Source organism: Megascapheus bottae, chromosome 7 (genome assembly GCF_031878675.1).
Source record: "Megascapheus bottae isolate mThoBot1 chromosome 7, mThoBot2.hap1, whole genome shotgun sequence".
NCBI lineage: Eukaryota > Metazoa > Chordata > Mammalia > Rodentia > Geomyidae > Megascapheus > Megascapheus bottae.
In genome coordinates, this window is record NC_143515.1 from 62,236,875 (window position 1) to 62,256,800 (window position 19,926).

The 19,926-nt window shown below is 39.7% G+C and overlaps 1 protein-coding gene across 2 annotated transcripts in view; it reads right to left on the bottom strand.

Annotated features, from left to right (window-relative positions):
• Window positions 1-19,926, bottom strand: part of Ttc27 (tetratricopeptide repeat domain 27) — a 132,462-nt gene that overhangs the window by 100,013 nt on the left and 12,523 nt on the right. For both annotated transcript variants that reach the window (XM_090337187.1, XM_090337189.1), the window contains exons 5-9: window positions 19,743-19,845; window positions 9,845-10,009; window positions 8,336-8,469; window positions 6,064-6,176; window positions 4,087-4,153 (exon numbers count right to left, since the gene is read on the bottom strand). In XM_090337187.1, the coding sequence (XP_090193313.1) occupies window positions 4,087-4,153; window positions 6,064-6,176; window positions 8,336-8,469; window positions 9,845-10,009; window positions 19,743-19,845 (582 nt within the window). The remainder of the gene's footprint in view (window positions 1-4,086; window positions 4,154-6,063; window positions 6,177-8,335; window positions 8,470-9,844; window positions 10,010-19,742; window positions 19,846-19,926) is intronic.

A 19,926-nucleotide genomic window follows, 5' to 3' on the forward strand; every position in this document is an offset into this window, starting at 1 on the left:
CTTGCCTTGCATGCACAAAGACCTGGATTTGATTCTTCCAAACCACATATACAGAAAAAGCCAGACGTGGTGCAGTGGCTCAAGGGTAGAACGCTACCCTTGAGGAAGCACAAGAACAGTGCAATCTATCTTAATAAACAAATCAATATTCTCTTGTTTTATGTGGAAAAAATGGTTAGCATACACAAAGACCCAAGTTCAATTCCTCAGTACCACGTACATAGAAAAAGCCAAAAATGGTGCTGTGGCTCAACTGGTAGAGCTCTAGCCTTGAGAAAGCCCAAGAACAGTGCCCAGGCCCTGAGTTTAAGCCCCAGCAGTGGCAAAAAGAAAAAGAAAAAGAAAGAAAAGAAAAAGAAAAAGGAGTTAGGTGCTGATGGCTCACACATGCAATCCTAGCTACTCAGGAGACTGATATCTAAAGATCGAGGTTCAAACCCAGCCTGGGTAGGAAAGTCCCCGTGAGACTCTTATCTCCAATTAACCATCCAAAAATAAAAAAAATAAAAAATAAACTAGAAGTAGAGCTGTGACTCAAAGTGGTAGTGAATTAGCCTTGAACAAAAACATTCAGAGACAAGCTGGAAGCGGTGGTTCATGCCTGTAATCCTAGTTACTCTAGAGGCTGAGATCTGAGGATCGTGGTTTAAAGCCAGCCTCGTCACTAAAGACCCAGAGACTCCAATTAAGCACTAGGAAACCGGAAGTGGTACTGTGGCTCAAGGGGTAGGGTAGGGTGTAGGGCCGCAGCCTTGAGCTGAAGAGCTCAGGAACAGTGCTCAGGCTGAGTTCAAGCCCCAAGACCAAAAAAAGATAACAATTCAGAGACAGCACCCAGGCCTTGAGTTTAAGACCCATGATCAATCAAAGAAAAAGGAGGGAAAAAGAGGGAGAGGGAGATGAATCAATAGCAGGAAGGGAAAGTACATACAATATAATGTGAAACTTCCAAAGGACTTTCCCTTCCTTCATTTGTAGAGAACTTAGGGCTTAAGGCAGACAGTCAGAAGGCAAACTGCCAGTGTCAATGCACACTTAAACAAAACTCTTGCCAATGAAAACTGAAACACCTGTAAGAATTAACTAAATTGTTCCCATTTTCAACAATGACAGGAAATTAAAAACATTACTGAATGTCATTGACTTGGCTCATCTGAAAGGGAATAACATAGATATCACAGCTAATTTTAAGTTGTCAAGCCCATACAACATCAATGGTTCTCAAAAACAATATGGGTTTTATTTTTACTATGACTTGGTCCGTTTTCCTGAAATACACAGATAAAATTTCTTGAGAATAATTACAGCCTTATACAAGTAAAGCTATTCCTCTTAGGAAAAGATTCTGGCTTTACTGAATTAAAACATTTTCCTAGCATACCTCATGCATCTTTCAGTATGGAAACCCTGATGACAACAACAAAATCTACTGACCAAAGTTCTCTAGGTATTGATGAAAATGAACTATACAACGCGTGGGTTGAGATGGGAGGGAGGTAGTAGGAGAGAATGAAGGAACAGATGACACCTGACTCATAAATGTAACCTCTCTGTAAATCACCCCTAAAATAATAATCAATTTTTTAAAAAGTTCTGTAAGAAAGTTTTCACTAGTATTTGAGTAAATTTTAGAATAGTTCATTCAAATTGAACAAAACTCAAGACCAGAAAACCATTCCTTTGGTTTTCAATCAATATTCACCGAATGTCAAAATCTATGTTCTCCATCTATCCAAAGGCTTTTTGGCAAGCTATCATGATGCCTATTGTGCTTGCCGTTCTATCAACAAAGGAAGACAACTCTGGGTTCACAACCCAGGCAGAGGCCACTAGGCTGCTGCCAGAGCAGAAACACAGATATGAGCAATGCAGAGTAGCATTCTGTTCCTGCCCTCTCTCTCTTCTCAACACCAGTTCCAAATTAGCCCTTAGCCATTCAGGCTACTACAAATGTTCCCCTACAAACTAGGGGCCAGGTAACCCAGTGCATTCCTAAAAGACTAACAGCACACCAGCCTCTATACATATTGTAGAATATATTTTTTTTTTGCCAGTCCTAGGGCTTGAACTCAGGGCCTGGGTACTGTCCTTGGGCTTTCTCAAGGTTAGCGCTTTTACCACTTGAGCCACAGTGCCACTTCTGGCTTTTTCTATGGTCCTGGGGAATCAAACCCTTCATGTATACTAGGCAAGCACTCTACCACTAGGCCGTGCTTCCAGCCTCTGTAGCATACATATTTTTTTTTTATTTTGGGGGGGGCAGGTGTCAGTTGTAGGGTTTGGACTCTGGTACTGGGTGCTGTCCCTGAGCTCTTCAGCTCAAGGCTACTGCCCTACCCATTGAACCACAAGCCCCACGTCGGTTTTCTAGTGGTTAACTGGAGATAAGAGTCTCAGGTGCTTTTAGTGCCTGGGCTGGCTTTGATCCTCAGATGTCAGCCTCCTGAGTAGTTAGAATTACAGGTGTGAGCCACCATAACTGGCCATAGAATACTTATGGTGGCAATACTGGGATTTTAATTCAGGGCTGTACTCTTGTTAGGCTGGTGTTCTACCGCTGAATCACACCTTCAGGGGCCTGAGCACTGTCCTTGGACTTTCTCAAGGCTAGAGCTCTACCACTTGAGCCTCAGCACCACTTCCAGCTTTTTTGTATGTATGTGGTACCAAGGAATTGAACACAGGTCTTTGTGCATGCTAGGCAAGCACTTTAACCACTAGGCCAAACTCCCAGCCCCACCTTCAGTCCTTTTTATACTGGTTATTTTTAAGACAAGTTGTCACTTTTTGCCCAGGCCAACATCTGAACCTCAATCCCCATTTTTACACATCATTATACCCATTTTCTTTGGTTGAGATGGGGGGTCTCACAATGTGTGTTTTTGCTCATGCTCTGGACAGTATCTCCCTATTTATACTTCCTACATAGCACAGGCAAGCCACAGCATTTCCATTTTTATTGGCTGAAGTCTTGCAAACTTTTCACTCAAGCAGAGCTCAAATAGCCATCCTCCAGATCTTAAGTCTCCAAAGGACAAGGATTATAAGCACGATCTACTCCACACAGCTGCAGAGTACCAGAGACTGAAGGACAAAAAAAAAAAATTAAAACCAAGTTGCCACTTCACATTCCAAGTTCCCACAGACACATGAGCAATAAACAGGGACACTCCCACAGAGCTCCTGAAACACATATGACACAATGACACACTCAAGATTCCTAAGAATCCAGAAGTGAGAAAATAAAAGCCAATCACCCCATTAACACCAGGTGGTTCCAAGGGATATGTAGGAAAAAGTATTTTGAAAATTCTCTACTTAAGTATAAAACAAGCCAGCTTTTCTTTCTACCAGATCCATTTTTTTTTCTTCTGCCCTATTTTAAAAATTACAAAGGAAGAAAACATTGAAACTCTTCGTAATTTCTGACCATCAAGATACTTTAGGCTGGAGAGATACTGACCAACTTCTCCCTCTAGGACGTTCTTCTCTATCCTTTAAAAACTCTTCTTTTATCTGAAACCAAAATACATCTATTCTACCAAACTTCCTCTCCAACTATGATCTTTATCTGCCACCTTAATTTTCTTATCCTCCATTCCCTCCTTTTTTTCTTTGCAGTAAAGGGACCAAATAATTGACCTTGAGGGAAACTGTGTGCTCCTAATTCTCAAACCTCAAGCCTCTTCTCAGTCACATTTGCCTCCTGACACTGCTGAAGGTTGACCAGCGCCCTCTATTGACTCCTCTCCCTTCCTACCCCCATGCACAGGCTTTCACTTTCAACCCAGCCAGCAAGGTTAAGAGTGGTAAACTAGTTGACCGACTATTATAAGCAAAATAGTAACACAGGGCAGGGGATATTTGGTCACTTTCTTCAAATCTAAGCAAGTACAAAGAGAAATAATCACACTTAAATGTGCCCTAGAAACAGGCAGCTTGGAAAATAGATTGATGAGGATTTCCCCCTTCCCCAATTTATTCGGTTGTCATTGTTTCAAAATGAACTATCCAAGGCAAGAACATATCAGAGGCAAAATAAGCCACAAAGAAAAAATAAAAATGGAAAGGGAAGATGTTACTCACGGATGTAAATGCCAGCAGCTCCTCTTCAGTTAGCTTATGAACTGGGTTGCTCTTTTGGAAATTTGTGCTTTGATTAAAGAAAATAAATTAATTCTTACTGATATAGTTAGTGAAATAAAAAAATCAAACTAAATGGAACTGTTCTATTATATACATATATGTGATCAGACATAACACTACAGTACACACACATAGAGAAATGTGCTTGGGGAAGTGGTGCTGTGGCCCAAAGTGGTAGAGCACTGTCCTTGAGCTGAAGAGCTCAGGAATAGCACCCACACCCAGAGTTTAAGCCCAATGATCAAACAAAAAAAAGAAAAAAATATGCTTGGCAAAGCAGTTGTGTAAAAAGTACAAAATGCTGCCTGTAACTTTGCTTAATACATCTGTCCTATTAGCATCAATTACATGAACCCACCATAGCCTCTAGCATCCGGAGTATCAATTAGATGAGCCACCATAGGAACTAGTGGCTCATAACTGTAACCCTAGCTACTCAGGAGGCTGAGATCTGAGAATTGTGGTTCAAAGTCAGCCCAGACAGGAAAGTCTGTGAGACTCTTATCCCCAACTAACCACCAGAAAACCAGAAGTTCTTTGTACTCATCCATCACCTGCAATTATTCTTTAGGCCTCAATTATTTTTTTATTAAAGAATTTATTAATACTGATTTTTACATCATATTTCAAATTTCATGTTTAACAAACAAGTATTCAAGAAGGGAATCTCTATCTGCAATCACTGGCACTTAAATTTTTATAACATAATTAAAATTAAGCTGAGGGTTTGTATGTCATAGGTACATATTAATGTTTGTAATAAAACGTAATGTCTATAGAGTATATAGCCCATCACAGATTTTTATGTCTACATAATTATGTTTATATCTCCAAGACCATGTTCATAACATTGGGTACCGAAACACTGAGTCATTGCTCTTGTACTTTTTGGATCTAATATCCACATATTAAGGATACCATGTACCTTTTGTTTCTTCGGTCTTGACTTATCTCACTCAACATGATTCACCCTAGCTTCATCCACTTCCCAGCAAATGCCATTATTTTATCTTCTCTGTTGTCTATGTAGAATTCCTGTGTGTGTGTGTGTGTGTGTGTGTGTGTATCACATTTTTTTGCATCTATTCAGCTGCAATAGGTAGGCCTCAATAATTTAAAAACAGAAAAAAGCCAGGCACTGGTGGCTCATGGCTGTAATCCTACTCAGGGCACTGAGGTTTTGAGGATTTCAGTTTGGTTCAAAGCCAGGTCAGCCAGGAAAGTCTAGGAGACTCTTATCTCCAATTAAATCACAGAAAAAGCTGGAAATAGCACTGTGGGTCAAGGGGGGTACAGTGCTAGTCTTAACTAACAGAAGGTCAGGGACACAGTTCAGGCCCAGAGATCAAGCCTCAGGACCAGCCAAAAAACAAAACAAAACAATTTCTACTGTGTATAAGGTTTTATACTATTAAAAAAAAAAACCACTGTCAGAAGTCAAAATAATCACTCTCACCTATCTTTAGTAGTTTATTGGAAATCTAATCCCATGGCCACATATACTTGAAATTCTAGCCATTCAGGAAGTTGAGACTAAGAGTCATGGTTTAAAGCTAGCACAGGCAAAAAGTCTTTGACACTCTTATCTCCAATTAGTTACCAAAACAAAACAAAACCCAAAACAGAAGTAGAGCAGCCCCTGAGTTCAAATATAGTAAGCAAGCACGCGTGCATGCTTACACACACACACACACACACACACACACACACACACGTGTCAAATCTTAGTTGAGGCTAACCAAAGAACTTTTGCTTATAAAGGAAGGAATGAATTATTAATACACAACAAATCCCTAATCTCAAACCTTTTAATAAGCTGCCTGAGAATTCTTTGGACTTCTCTGAATAAAGATTTCTTCAAGCACAAGAGGACAACATAAAAGATGTTCAAAGCAGCAAAGCTAGTAATTAATTTACCAGACTCCAAGGATAACAGCTAGCTCCTCCGCACATAGGTCAGGGACCTGAAACTGCTCACAGTCTGCTAACTTTATCTCATTCAGAACAGTATCATCATTGAGCTCCAGATTCTGGTGGGGTACAAAAGAAAATATTTAGAACAAAATTAAGTTCGATTCATTCAGGAGCTTACTAAGAGAAATAATGTTAACTTATCTTTGACTTGCTATAATGTATACACAGAATCAACAGGTTACTGCTGATTAAATATGTATTAGGGAACCATTTACCTTATAGAAAGAGAAGAAAGACTTAAGCAGCTGACCCAAAATCACATTCAAAGTATGTTCTGCCTCAAACCAGTAATCTAAAAAGTCAGCTCCCTCATTCTGTGTCTCAACAATATAATGTAACCAGCTGTGATATATTTATAAGTAGCCTGGTACTAATGATAACAAACTGACAAGCTGATTCCAAAATTACATATGATAATACAAAAGATCTACAACAGTTCAAAGTCAGCCCAGGCAGAAAAGTCCCCTAAGCTCCAGCAGCAGCAACAAAAACAAAACAAAACAAACAACAACAACAACAAAATGCTTGACTAGAGACATACTTCAAGTGGTAGAATGCTTGCCTACCAAGCAGAAGGCTCTGAATTCAAATCCCAGTACTGCCATAAAAAAGAAAGAGGCTTGGGAAGGGGTAACAATGTTCAAGAAGTCATGTATTCCCTACCTCATAAATTTAACTGTAACCCCTCTATATATCACTCTAACAATAAAATAAAGAAAAAGAGAGAAGAAATAGAGGATCGTTATAGAAGGTAGTACATGCCTGCAATTCCAGCAACTCAGGAGATAGAGGCATGAGAAACATGTTTGAGGTCAGCCTGAAACATAAGTGAGTTCCAGGTCAACCTTGGATAGAGAGTAAAACCTTATCTTGGAGAAAAAAACAAAATGTTATAGAGAAAACAGTCACTTATAAAATCAAAAAGGGAAATGAGGGAGCCAGGACTTTGGCCTAGTGGTAGAGTGCTTGCCTAGCATGCACGAAGACCCGGGTTCGATTCCTTGGTACCACATACATAGAAAAAAAGCCAGAAATGGTGCTGTGGCTCAAGTGATAAGAGCTCTAGCCTTGAGAAAACTCAAGGACAGAGCTCAGGTCTTGAGTTCAAGCCCTCGTACGGGCAAAAAAAAAGTGTGGGGGAGAGAATGAAAATGGTGGAAGAGACATAAGTCTTCAAAATACAGAGTCCTAAACACACTTTATGAGATTATTCCAAAAGGTATTCGAAACTTTAATTTTTAAACATATTTAAACATAAAACCCAACCAAAAAAAGAAAAGAAATATGGTAGATCTAAAAAAATGAAGTTTATTCAGTTTGCCTTTAATCTCTTCAGTAACATATAGCTAACCACATTATATTTAATGAAGGCTTCAACAAAGGGTTCCATAGCTCCTCTGAAACAGCTAAAGAAAGGACAAAATGGCCAAGTACCAGTGGCTCATGCCTGTAATCGAAGCTATTTAGGAAGGTGAGACTGGGAGAATAGTACTTAGAGAGCAGGCTGAGAAAAAAATTATAAGACACTCCTCTCCACAAAGAAGTGGGTGCACAGGTATTATGACAGGAAACCAAAATAAGTGGTTCTTGGCCCAGGCATATGCCCAGGCAGAAAACAAAAACCTATCTCAAATAACTAATACAAGCTGAGCACCGGTGGCTCATACCTGAAACCCAAGCTACTCAGGAATTCGAGATTTGAGGATCATGATTTGAAGCCATCCCAAGTAGGAAAATCCATGAGACTTATCTATAATTAATCACCCAATAAGGCAGAAATAGATATATAGCTCAAGTGGTAAAGTGCTTGGCTCAGGTACTGCCCTGAGTTCAGCCCTTAGCACTGGGTGCGGTAAAAAGGAGGGGTTGAAAGCACAGCTCAACATACATGACCAGCAAACAAAAAGTCCTGAGTTCAAACCAGGAGAAAAAGGAGGGGGAAGAGAAAGCCAAAGAAAAAAAAATGAAAAATCGTGGGGGTGAGGGGGGAGGGAAATGGGGACCACGACATGAGAAAGGGTATCAATGTATGTGAATTAATGCACCTTCTATCTGGCAAATATAATGTAACCCTTTTATTAATTATAATAAAAAATACATGAAAAAAAAAAAGAAAAATGAAGTTTCTTCTCAACCCATTCAGTTACTTTGACCCTCACTTGAAATCACTAGACTTGAATGTTACCTGAATTAAACCATTTACAGACTAACCTACCTTGATTAGGTATTCCTGAGGGGTGGCTGCTGGACTGAACTCACACCAGGAAGGGGCATCTCCTTCTCGTCTGACATCCAGAATCAGTTGTGCCACATAATTTTCCTGAAACCGTGTCCTTTTTCCCAGTGCACCTCAAAAAAATAAAATTATATGTATAGCCTTATCCATCAACTCTACAATACCAATATGAAGAGTAATGCTTTCAAAGGTCTCCATTTCTCCTGAGACACCTGGGAGCAGGTGATGATAAAATGACTTATTACATGAGAAAAACCAATAAACTATGGTGCCAGGACTGAAACCCAGGATTTCAGCCACAAGATTCTCTACTTATTTTCCCATCAGAACACTTATTTCTTCAAATAGTAACTCACTAAATGTTATAAGGAAAGTAACAGAAGCAAAACCAAGGGCGCTTAATGGGTTATATGAATCTCTGTATTACAGCAGGCCCTTAAAATCAGGTCTTTACATTCTAAATCCCACAGTACAGCACTCTATCTGGCTTCAAATAACACAACTGGCTTTTTTCCTACACATCTCTCTGAAATAATGTGCTATGGAATAGCTGTGCACTGATAAATTCTAAGAGAAAATAAAGTTCCAACATCAACTTTCTGGAAAATGTCAGCTATAGAGATCCTTGATTTCAAAGACCAATGGAAAAAGTCTGCTTTTTATCCTGTGATGAGTCTGGTGCTAAGTTACACATCAACCTTTCAAATAGGTTGTGCTAACAATAGCAATGAAATAGCTTGCTTTTTTATAGTAGTAGGTCGATAGCTGAGAGGAAAAAAAAAATAACCAGTTCTCATTTTTTATTTGTAAATACATTTGTATTTTTAAGTTCTTCACTCTTGAAGCCAAAAAAATGAAAAACTAACTTTAAAATTTACAAACAATTAAAGCTAAATATTTTGAGTTCAGTGTCATTAATTTTTTAGAGTCTCCCAAAATATTTTCTAGGACCAAAATATATAAAAATTGTATCTGAATCTAACCTTATAAGTTATATGACATATAACTATTTTCAAATGCAGATAAAACTCCAAGTTATATATCATATCATTCCAAAAGCTTAAACTGATGCTTGTAACTGTAATCCTAGCCCACTCAAGAGGCTGAGATCTAAGGATTAAGGTTTAAATCAAGACTATGAAGAAAAGTCCATGAGACTCTCTTAAAACCACCAAAAACTTGAAAGTAAAGCTTATTTTAAAATAAAATCTTTGTAATGCATTTTTACGAAACAAGAAATAGGCCAGAAAAAAATATCACTTTTTAAGTCACACATGGTGATATGTACCTAGTACCCCAGCACTCAGGAGGTTCAACTGCAAGTTCACATACAGCTAAGGTTACAGAGTAAAATAAAGAAAGGAAGAAGGAAAGAAGGAGAAAAGGAAGATAGGAGAGGGGGGAAAGGGAAAAGAACAAAAAGAGATAACATACAAGTATACAACACAAACATAAAATCCAATTATTCACAAAAGATAAAAATCTCACCTGTCAAGTTAATTTGCAATCTGCTGATATCTTTAGCAATACTGAACTGATCTTTTGCTTTTTTATATTCATAATAATTCAAAAATACATATGCACATTCCAGATGGAATTGAATAGCCAAATATCGACATGAATCATCTACAAACAGATTCTCCAGTTTCATCACTGTAAAACAAAAGATGAAAAATTGAAGATTATGATGAGTGAAATGTTAAGTGTACAATATTTAAGAATTACTACACACTTTATACTCTAGGTGAATTTTAAATGTAGACAGTAAAGAACATGAATGCAGTAACAGTGGCCAGTTTGCATTCTCTGAGCACACATATGCTCCAAAAATGCAACGAAGGATGCTATGCCATCACTTCTTACCTTGTTTACCCCTCAAAAATCTAGGAATGGATCCGGAAAGCTGCTCTTTCCTAGGCACATATGTGAATCAGGCTACAAGCAATCTGACACTACAGAATGTTGATAAAAAGTTCCAAATGAATCTATCAGTTTAACATTACAGAGTTTGATGAAGGTGGAATTAATTTCATAGAGAAGAAGTAGGGTCACTCCTTTGGCCTAGTGGTAGAGTGGCAAAAGAAAGAGAGAGAGGGCCGGGAGTTTGGCCTAGTGGTAGAGTGCTTGCCTAGCATGCACGAAGACCCGGGTTCAATTCCTCGGTACCCCACATACATAGAAAAAAGCTGGAAGTGGTGCTGAGGCTCAAGTGGTAGAGCTCTAGCCTTGAGAAAGTCCAAGGACAGTGCTCAAGCCCTGAGCCCAAGCCCAGGACTGGCAAAAAGAGAGAGAGAGAGAGAGAAAGCAAGAAAGGTAAATTAGTACTACACATCCATGTATGTCTAAGATAATATGAGTATCCAAGAATGAATGAATAATGGCTTGGCATTCCTGATTTTCTCTGCTTTTCTTTTTCTTTCATTTTGTTTTCCCGTCCTGGGGCTTGAACTCAGGGCCTGAGCACTGTCCTTGCACTTTCTTGAGGCTAGAGCTCAACCACTTGAGCCACAGCACCACTTCCGGCTTTTTCTATGTATGCAGTACTGAGGAATCAAACCAGGGTCTTCGTGCAGGATAGGCAAGCACTCTTCCACTAGGCCAAACTCCCACCTCAAATTCATGACTCTTATCTCCAATAAACTACTTATAAAAAGCCAGAAGTGGCCAGCAGCATGGCCTGGTGGTAGAGTGCTCACTTAGCATGCACGAAGCCCTGGGTGCAATTCCTCAGTCCCATATACACAGAAAAAGCCACAAGTGGTGCTGTAGCTCAAGGGTAGAACGCTACCCTTGAGGAAGCACAAGAATGGTGCCCAGGCCCAGACCTCAAACCCCAGGATCTGCAAAAAAGAAAAAGAAAAAGGAAGAAAGAAAAAAGAAAAGGCCAGAAGTGGCACTGTGACTCAAGAAATAGCACACTATCCTTGAGCACTGCCAGCCCTTTGAGAGATTTCCTGGACTGAGATGAAAAGATTAAGTCTGTTCATATATTATTTATCTGAAAAGACATATAGGTACCAATATACAAACCTCCCACTAATTTAAACACTTGAGGCCATTTCATCCATGAAAAACAGACTCAGGAAAAGCTGGGCCTAATAACACTGTTACTCTTAGTGAAGGTCTCCTTCTATCAACTCTTTTTCTTTGTCCTACCTATTATTCCTGAGTATAGCCATTCTTGTCAGAGATGTAACAGCCTTCTATGGTATGAGCACAACTGGTAACTGCTACAACTATGTTTCATTGTCAACAATAGTAATATTCCCAAATGGTTCAAGATGCAAAAATGAAGAGACAGGAAGTTTGGCCAAGTTTTGTTTTTTTAAGATTCTCTCAATTATCAAACAAATGCCATTTCTGCATTAACACACACAAGAGTACCAAATTTAAGTTGTCCTAATAACATAAAAATACTATCCAGCTTACCACATAGCTAAATGTGTATGACTACTTTCTATTTCAACAAGTGCTCTGAATGTCTTCTGTATTCAGGCACCAAATACTGTTAATTTAAAAAAAACAGGAGAACTCAGGAGGCTGATTTCTAAGGATTTCAAAGTCAGCCTGGGCACAAAAAGTCCATGGGACTCTTATTTCCAATTAACCTCCAGAAAACTGGGAGGGGTGTTATGGTTCAAATGGTAGAGCAGTAGCCTTGAGCCCTGATATATCTATATATCCCTTTCCTCCTACCCTTTCCTGGGGGGGGGGGGTCATTTGTGGGGTTTAATCCACTCTACCACTCTGAGTAACAGTGCCACTTCTACTTTTCAGGTGGTTAAATGGAGCTTGTAAAGAGTCTTATGAAGCCAGGTACCAGTGGCTCATGACTATCACCTTAGCTACTCAGGAAGCTGAGATCTGAGCATCATGGTTCAAAGCCAGCTTGGGCACAAAAGTCCCTGAGACTCTATCTCCAATTAACCACCAGAAAAGCAGAAGTGACACTGTGGCTCAAAGTGGTAGAATGCTAGCCTTGTGCTGAAAAGGTCAGGGACAACGTCCAGGCCCAGAGTTCAAGCCCCACGACTGGGAAAAAAAATAATCTCATGGATTTTCCTGCCCAGGATGGCTTTGAATTATGATCCTCAGCTCTCATCCTCCTGAGTAGTCAGGATTACAGGCACTGAACTATTAGTGTGCCCAGCTGGTGGTTCTAGTAATTTTAAAGAGCTAGCTTAGTGTTTAGACTCTAGCAACATGGTCAATTGCTTTCCTCTCAGTAACAACACTATAAAGCCAGATTCATGTTTTTAATTTTCTTTTTTTTTTTTTTTTTTTTGCCAGTCCTGGGCTTGAGCTCAGGGCCTGAGCACTGTCCTTGGACTTTCTCAAGGCTAGAGCTCTTCCACTTGAGCCTCAGACCACTTCTGGCTTTTTTCTATGTATGTGGTACCGAGGAATCGAACCCGGCTCTTCATGCATGCTAGGCAAGCACTTTAACCACTAGGCCAAACTCCCCGCCCCTTTAATTTTCTTAATATACTGTAAATGGTTGTATTGGGAACAAATACAAGCAATTCTCAGAGAACAAAAACTAGGTGAGAACTTCAGCCTTAGGAAGTAAGCTCACATGAAGCCATATTCTTCTCTGTCTGTAACAGATCTCACAATTCTATTCTGACAGCTGCCAGTAACTCCAAAGTCATAGATGAGGCCTAGATATACTCAAAGTAGGCAACCTAATGGGAGACCTACATTTAAAGCTGGGACCCAAAGAAGACAGGACTTCATCATAAACATAAAATGAAGTATGCTACACACCGAGGAAAAGGAAAAGAACTTCCCAAATGCTTCCCTCTCTGCTGTCACTATAACCTTTGTTCACTGACTTCTGAGTTACTATATGTTCTTGGAGTCATGCTAGCCCACAGCAACATCTAAGCTCTGCTCCCATTGAAATGAGGTAGAAAGCCAAACTAGTGGCTCATGCCTGTAATCCTACCTACACAGGAGATTGAGATCTGAGGACCAAGGTTGGAAGCCAGCCCCAGTAGAAAAGTCCCTGTGAGACTCTTATCTCTAATTAACCACTCAAAAAGCCACAAGTGGTACTGTGGCTCAAGAGGTAGAGTGTTAACCATGAGCACAAAGAGGCCCAGGGACAACACCCAGGCCTGGAGTTCAAACCCCACAACCAACAAAATAAAGTAAAATAAAATACGGAAGAGAATTACGCAGCCATGAATTAAAGATAACAATTAGTACTAATCCGATTCCGAATTGTGAGTGACTAAGAGGAAATCACAAAGCTGGGAGAGTTACAGAGCATAGTCAGAAAGCTAGTGCCTTCAAAGATAGGCAGAATTTGTTAAATCCATATCATAAAACTTTTACTCTCACCATTCTAACCTACTGGAATTCCAAATCACACAAACATGCTCCAAGTCTTCACATAGGATGTAACCTTTCCAAGGTCTCTCTGTAACAAAGCACTTTGTAGGATCATGGGTCCTAGCAATGGTATGAGCTCCTACTCAAAGTAATCTCTGAAAGTGTCCAGGAAAAGAGGAGCTAACTTTTAGAAATGGCTTCCAAGTGACCAGCATTAAGGTCAATGAGATGCTAAACATATATATATATATATGTTCACATCAAAAAATTCACATTACTTTATATCTGGGAAGGAGTCAACAATCATTTTATTTTATTTATTTATTTATTTATTTTTTGCCAGTCCTGCATTTGAGCTCAGGGCATGAAACCTGTCCTTGGACTTTCTCAAGGCTAGAGCTCTACCACTTGAGCCTCAGCACCACTTCTGGCTTTTTTCTATGTATGTGGTACCAAGGAATTGAACCCGGGTCTTTGTGCATGCTAGGCAAGCACTCTACCACTAGGCCAAACTCCAGGCCCTCAACAATCATTTTAAAAGGAAGTAATACTGGTTTGCAAAATGAACTGCTAGAGACTACAGAGGGAATCAGTAACAGGACTGGAACTAAAAGTCAGACATTAATATGCAGTGTCCTGTTCATTACCTTGATTATAATTTACATATAACACAGAAATATCTTCAACTATACATTTACAATCTCAGTTGTTACCTGGACTTCAAAAGCAGTTTTTAAAAAGCACATTCTAGAGCTGGGATTTTGGCCTACTGGTAGAATGCTTGCCTAGCATGCATGAAGACCTGGGTTCAATCCTTTGGTACCACTTACACAGAAAAAGCCAGCAGTGGTGCTATGGCTCAAGTGGTAGAGCTCTAGCCTTGAGAAAGTGCAAGGTCAGTGCTCAGGCCCTGAGTTCAAGCCCCAGGAATGGCCAAAAAATAAATAAAAGCATATTCCTGCTCCTTCTCCCTGAATGGATGTGAAAAATAAACTAGTCAACATAGAACAGTGCTGGATGTGGTATATACATCACAGAAGTGTAGCTACACTATTACCACTAGTTACTAAAATGCTGCCCTGCTGACCAGCTTGAGGAAAGGTAATGGAAATAGTAAATAGAACTTGGAGTTAGAAACTCCAGGTCATAGTTTTAGGACTTGGGCAATTTCTGAGTCTTGATAATTGTCAAATGAATTAGCTGGACAAGATGATCTTTAAAGAACCTTCTCAGACCAAAGATTTCAGACCAGGATAAGAGTTGTAGGAATGAAAAAGAGAGACTGATATGAACCCTCAGGGGAAAACTAGTAAGATTAAGAATTGGCTAGATACACAGAACAATGGAAAACAGTGAGTCAACTTTGAGCACATACATAAGCTTTAGATGACTAAAAGTTTAAATCAAAAGAGAGCATACTCAAGTGTAGCATGCTAGCCTTGAGCTCAGAAACAGTGCCCAGGTCCTGAGTTAAAGCTCTAGATCTGGCAATTTTTTTTCCTTTTGATTCTATCATTTTTTTTTCAGGTGTGTGTCAAGTATTACAAAATGTTGCCTTAAAGAAGTTTAAAATTCAGGTACTAATTAGTTCTTTAAAGGCAACATACAAACAAAAGAAAGTGAGAAAAAATTCTTTTCAGTGTGGGTGGCTCATACTTATAATCTTATCTGCTCAGGAGGCTGAGCTCTGAATGGCCTTGAGTAAAAAAAAAAAGCTCAAGACAGCACCTAGGACCTAAGTTCAATCTCCCAGACCAACATTCAAAATAAAATAAAACTAAATACTTCTAAAAAAAAAAAGAGAGAGCATACTAACCCAATATGTAGTATTTATTATTTTAATAAATCTGTAGGTTCTCTCTGAAATCAAAACTCATGATCTTCTAAATGGAAATGTCAACCCGTACATTTAAAATATATTCTAAAACCATGAGATTGATTTAATTCTATGTTAAAATGAAATTACCATGTATAATTATAATTACAGATAATCATATTTAGGACATTTATAACATTCATTCCAAAGTATCAAGTCCATGGGAGGAAAAAAATCAATGTATTCACCAGTAACTAAGAGACTAATCTTTTGTACATCTCTTTTGATGTGAAATAATCTAACCCAAGTCATACAGATGCCTACAGATGTCCCAGCTGACAAAACATTTTATCCTTTTTTCTCTGGGATAGTAACTTCATGAGTTCATATCTAAATAATAAAACTGTAATATTCTATTTCATGTATTGTATGAAGGAAGGGACTTTCAGAATTACACCCCATAATAAGCTGCTGTGAGCCCATAAGTTATCTCTAGAGAATTGTGGTTTCATTCAGTGCCTGTGTCTAGGAATTCAGTTTTCAAGATCCTAATATGCTCATTTCACATAAGTAAGCACCCAGCAAAGTTGTGCTGACAGGCTTGATTTCACTATAATGACATAACATTCCTAAATGAGAATATGATGAACACAGTTGTTAATAAAATCCTTTGTTTTTGTCTCCTAGGCCTTAAAGAAAAAAAAAAACTACCACCAATGTTTTGATGATCCTTCAAGGCCTCGTTTATAAAATATGCTTCTCTGGACATTGAACAGTATTTCAGCCATAATTGGTCATCATTTGGGTCAAATCCCAGAATAAAACATTTTTACAATATAAGTGTTTATGAAATACTACAGTTAAATACTATCTGCTGACCTATTTAGGCTGAGCCAAAATGTCTAATTATGTCTAATCACCAATTTATGACCAGATAAAATGAAAATGTAGTTGATTAGCCTAGAAAAGCAACATAAAAAAATTTCTAGTCTTATAGCAAAGTGAAAGATCTCCTAAAATATAATGCATAAAAGAGAGGAGCCCCTGGGGGAAATGAGTCACTCAAGAGTCATATTTTCCAATATCTACGTTAACCATTTGTTTTCCAATCTAATTTTAACTCTTAGATTCTCTTTAAAGCATACCAGCTGCTTCCTACCTTTTAATAAGACATACAAAGATAAGTTTCCTTTCCATAATTTGTAAGGGCCATGATATTAAAATTAGCCACTGAGATGAGGTAAAGACATGGCTACAAGTACAGATTTTATGTTAGTTTCCTCAATTACCAATTTTCCATACACACACACACACACACACACATATACTTCTATGTAGTATAGATCATTATATGTATGTAACAACCGTAGACCGGACATTACTGCCATCTTCTTCCAAATGCTTTCTCTGTCATTTAGGAAATCATTTCTGCCTTTCATTAAGATCAATAACACTCAGCTCATTCCTGGCTTCCCACACTTTACCCAATTTCATGAATGAGAAGCTCATCCCCTTGCACTGTTGACTAACAGGGTCATTCTCACTTAATTTCAAAAACCAGTGATACAACATAAAGGAGAGAAGATTGTTTTTCTTTGTTTTTTTTTTTGCCAGTCCTGCAGCTTTAACTCAGGCCCAGAGCACTGTCCTTTGACTGTCCTCAAGGCTAGAGCTCTACCACTGGAGCTACAGCACCTCTCCAGCTTTTCTGTATATGTGATACCGAAAAATCGAACCTGGATCTTTGTGCATGCTAGTCAAGCACCTGATTACTAGGTCAAACTCCCGGCCAGGAGAGATAATTTTGAAGACAGTTTTGCTTTTGTTTTTTCCATTTAAGTAAACCAAAATCAAGACAATATGTCTGCTATGTGGGGCACTGAGCCTTAATTTCCTCCAAGTTCTACTTAATCTTTTATTTTGTAAAAAAAATTAAAAAATAGTCAGGCTGGGAGTTTGGCCTAGCGGTAGAGTGCTTGCTTAATATGTACGGAGACCAGAGTTAGATTTCTCAATACCACATACATAGAAAAAGCTGGAAATAGTGCTGTGGCTCAAGTGGTAGAGCTCTAGCCTTAAGAAAGCCCAAGGGCAGTGCTCAGGCCCTGAGTTCAAGCTCCAGCACTGGCATAAATAAATAAGTAAGTAAGTAAGTAAGTAAATAAGTCATCCCTATTAAAGGAAAAGTCAAAGTTGAATATACTTTTTGTTTTGTTTCTTTTTTGTGAGTTGAGTTTTTCTGCAGTTCCAAATAACTCTCCTTTGTTGGTTTTGGTCAAGGGGCTTGAACTCAGAGCCTGCTCACGGGCAGTGAGCTTATTCATTCAAGACTAGTGCCCTACCACTTTGAGCCACAGTTCCACTTCCAGTTTTCTGGGGTTAATTTGATATAGAAGAGTTCACATGGAAATGGGGCTGTGGCTCAAGTGGTAGAGCACTAGCCTTGAATGAAAAAGCGGCCTCAGAGACAGGGCCCAAGCCCTCAGTTCAAGTCCCACAACTGAAAAAAAAAAAAATTTCAAGAGTTCACAGACTTAGGGCCTGGAGTTTGGCCTAGTGGTAGAGTGCCTGCCTAGCATGCATGATGCTCTGGGTCCGATTCCTCAGTACCACATAAACTTAAAAAAAAAAAAAAAAAAAAAAAGGGGCCCGGGAGTTTGGCCTAGCGGTTAAAGTGCTTGCCTAGCATGCACAAAGACCCGGGTTCGATTCCTCGGTATCCCACATACACAACCAAGCCGAAGTGGCAGAGACGAGACACAACCAAAGCGGAAAAGTGGCAGAGACAAGACTGCGACGGCGACAGAGAGCGAAAGAAGCGAGCTGAGCTGAAGTGAACAGAGCCCAACTGAGTGGTGGCCGGAGCGAGCGGGGCCGGAGCGAGCAGGGCCGGAGCGAGCAGGACCGGAGCGTGCGGGGAGCGAGCCGAGCCAGAGCCAGCGAGGCCGGAGCGAGCGGGGCCAGAGCGAGCAGAGCCAGGAGCAAGCGAGAGCTGGCCGGGCCGGAGCGAGCAGGGCCAGAGCAAGCCAGGAGCAGGGCCGGGCCGGAGCGAGCGGGGGCCAAGAGCAAGCTGGAGCAAGCGGGGCCAGAACGAGCGGGCCGGAGCGAGCGGGGCCTGAGCTAGAAAGGGGACCTAGCCGGGCCGGAGCGAGCGGGGCTGGAGCGAGCGAGCGGGGCCGGAGCGAGCGGGGCCGGAGCGAGCGGGGCCGGAGCTAGAAAGGGGGCCTAGCCGGGCCGGAGCGAGCAGGGCCGGAGCGAGCGGGGCCAGAAAGAGAAAGGGGCCAAAAAAAAAAAAAAAAAAAAGCCGGAAGAATTATAGACGTAGCTGCACAAGTTGGCTTCAAACCCCAATCCTAAAATCTCAGCCTCCTCAGTAGCCAGGATTACAGACATGAGCCACCAGCACATGGCTCTTTATTATTATTACTATTATTATTAATAATGTTTTATTGTTGTTATTAAGGTATCATACAAAGGAATTACCACTTCATAATTGAAGTAATATGTACATTTTCTTTTGGACAATGTGACCTTTTCCTTCACTTTCAAAATTATATACAGTTTTAATAAATGATGAATTTTCCTATAACTTCTAAAATATACTTTTGAAAACTCTTGGTCAAAATTTAACCTAGATACCATTATTGAGATAGAAAACACATTTCTCATATACCAGAAACACATCCCACAACCTAAAGCAGTGTCCAGTTTAAGTGGAATATACATGGTTCAACTGGCAAAATCTGATCATAAAAATACTTGGCCACCAGACACCAGTGGGTTACACCTGTAATCCTAACTACTCAAGAGCCCAAGATATGAGGATTGCAGTTCGCAGCCAGCCTGGGCAGGAAAGTATGTAAGAATCTTATCCCCAACAAACTACTCAGTAAAAAACAAAAACGTTATTGGCAGTGTGGCTCAAGTGGTAGCGTACTAGCCTTGAGTACACAGAGGTTCAGGGACAGCACTCAGGCCCCAAGTTCAAGCCCCAAGGGGAAAAAAATCTGTTAGCAAAAGCATTAAATCAAAGACTTTTTGCAGAAAAAAAAAAAGATAAGCCAACCTTTACTTTTCACCTAAAAAATATTACTGTTACCACCTAAAAATATGTGATACTTGAATTTTTCTTTTTAAAAATAGAAACAACTTCAAATAAAATAATTTTAAAAAATGTGTTAGCAACAAAGAAGAAGGGAATCATATTTCACATGGAAGGAAAATCTGCCATACCTTGGTCAATGCAATTTTCAGCAAGAGCAAAAAGCTGAGGTGAGCGCTCCTCAAGCAACTGCTGATGGATAGTCACATACCTCAAAGTCCACCAAGGCAAGCTCTAGGAAAAAACAGATAAGCTGAAATTAAAGGACTCTTTAGAAGATACCTGTTACATTTGTACTAATTTTTAGCTTTTTTA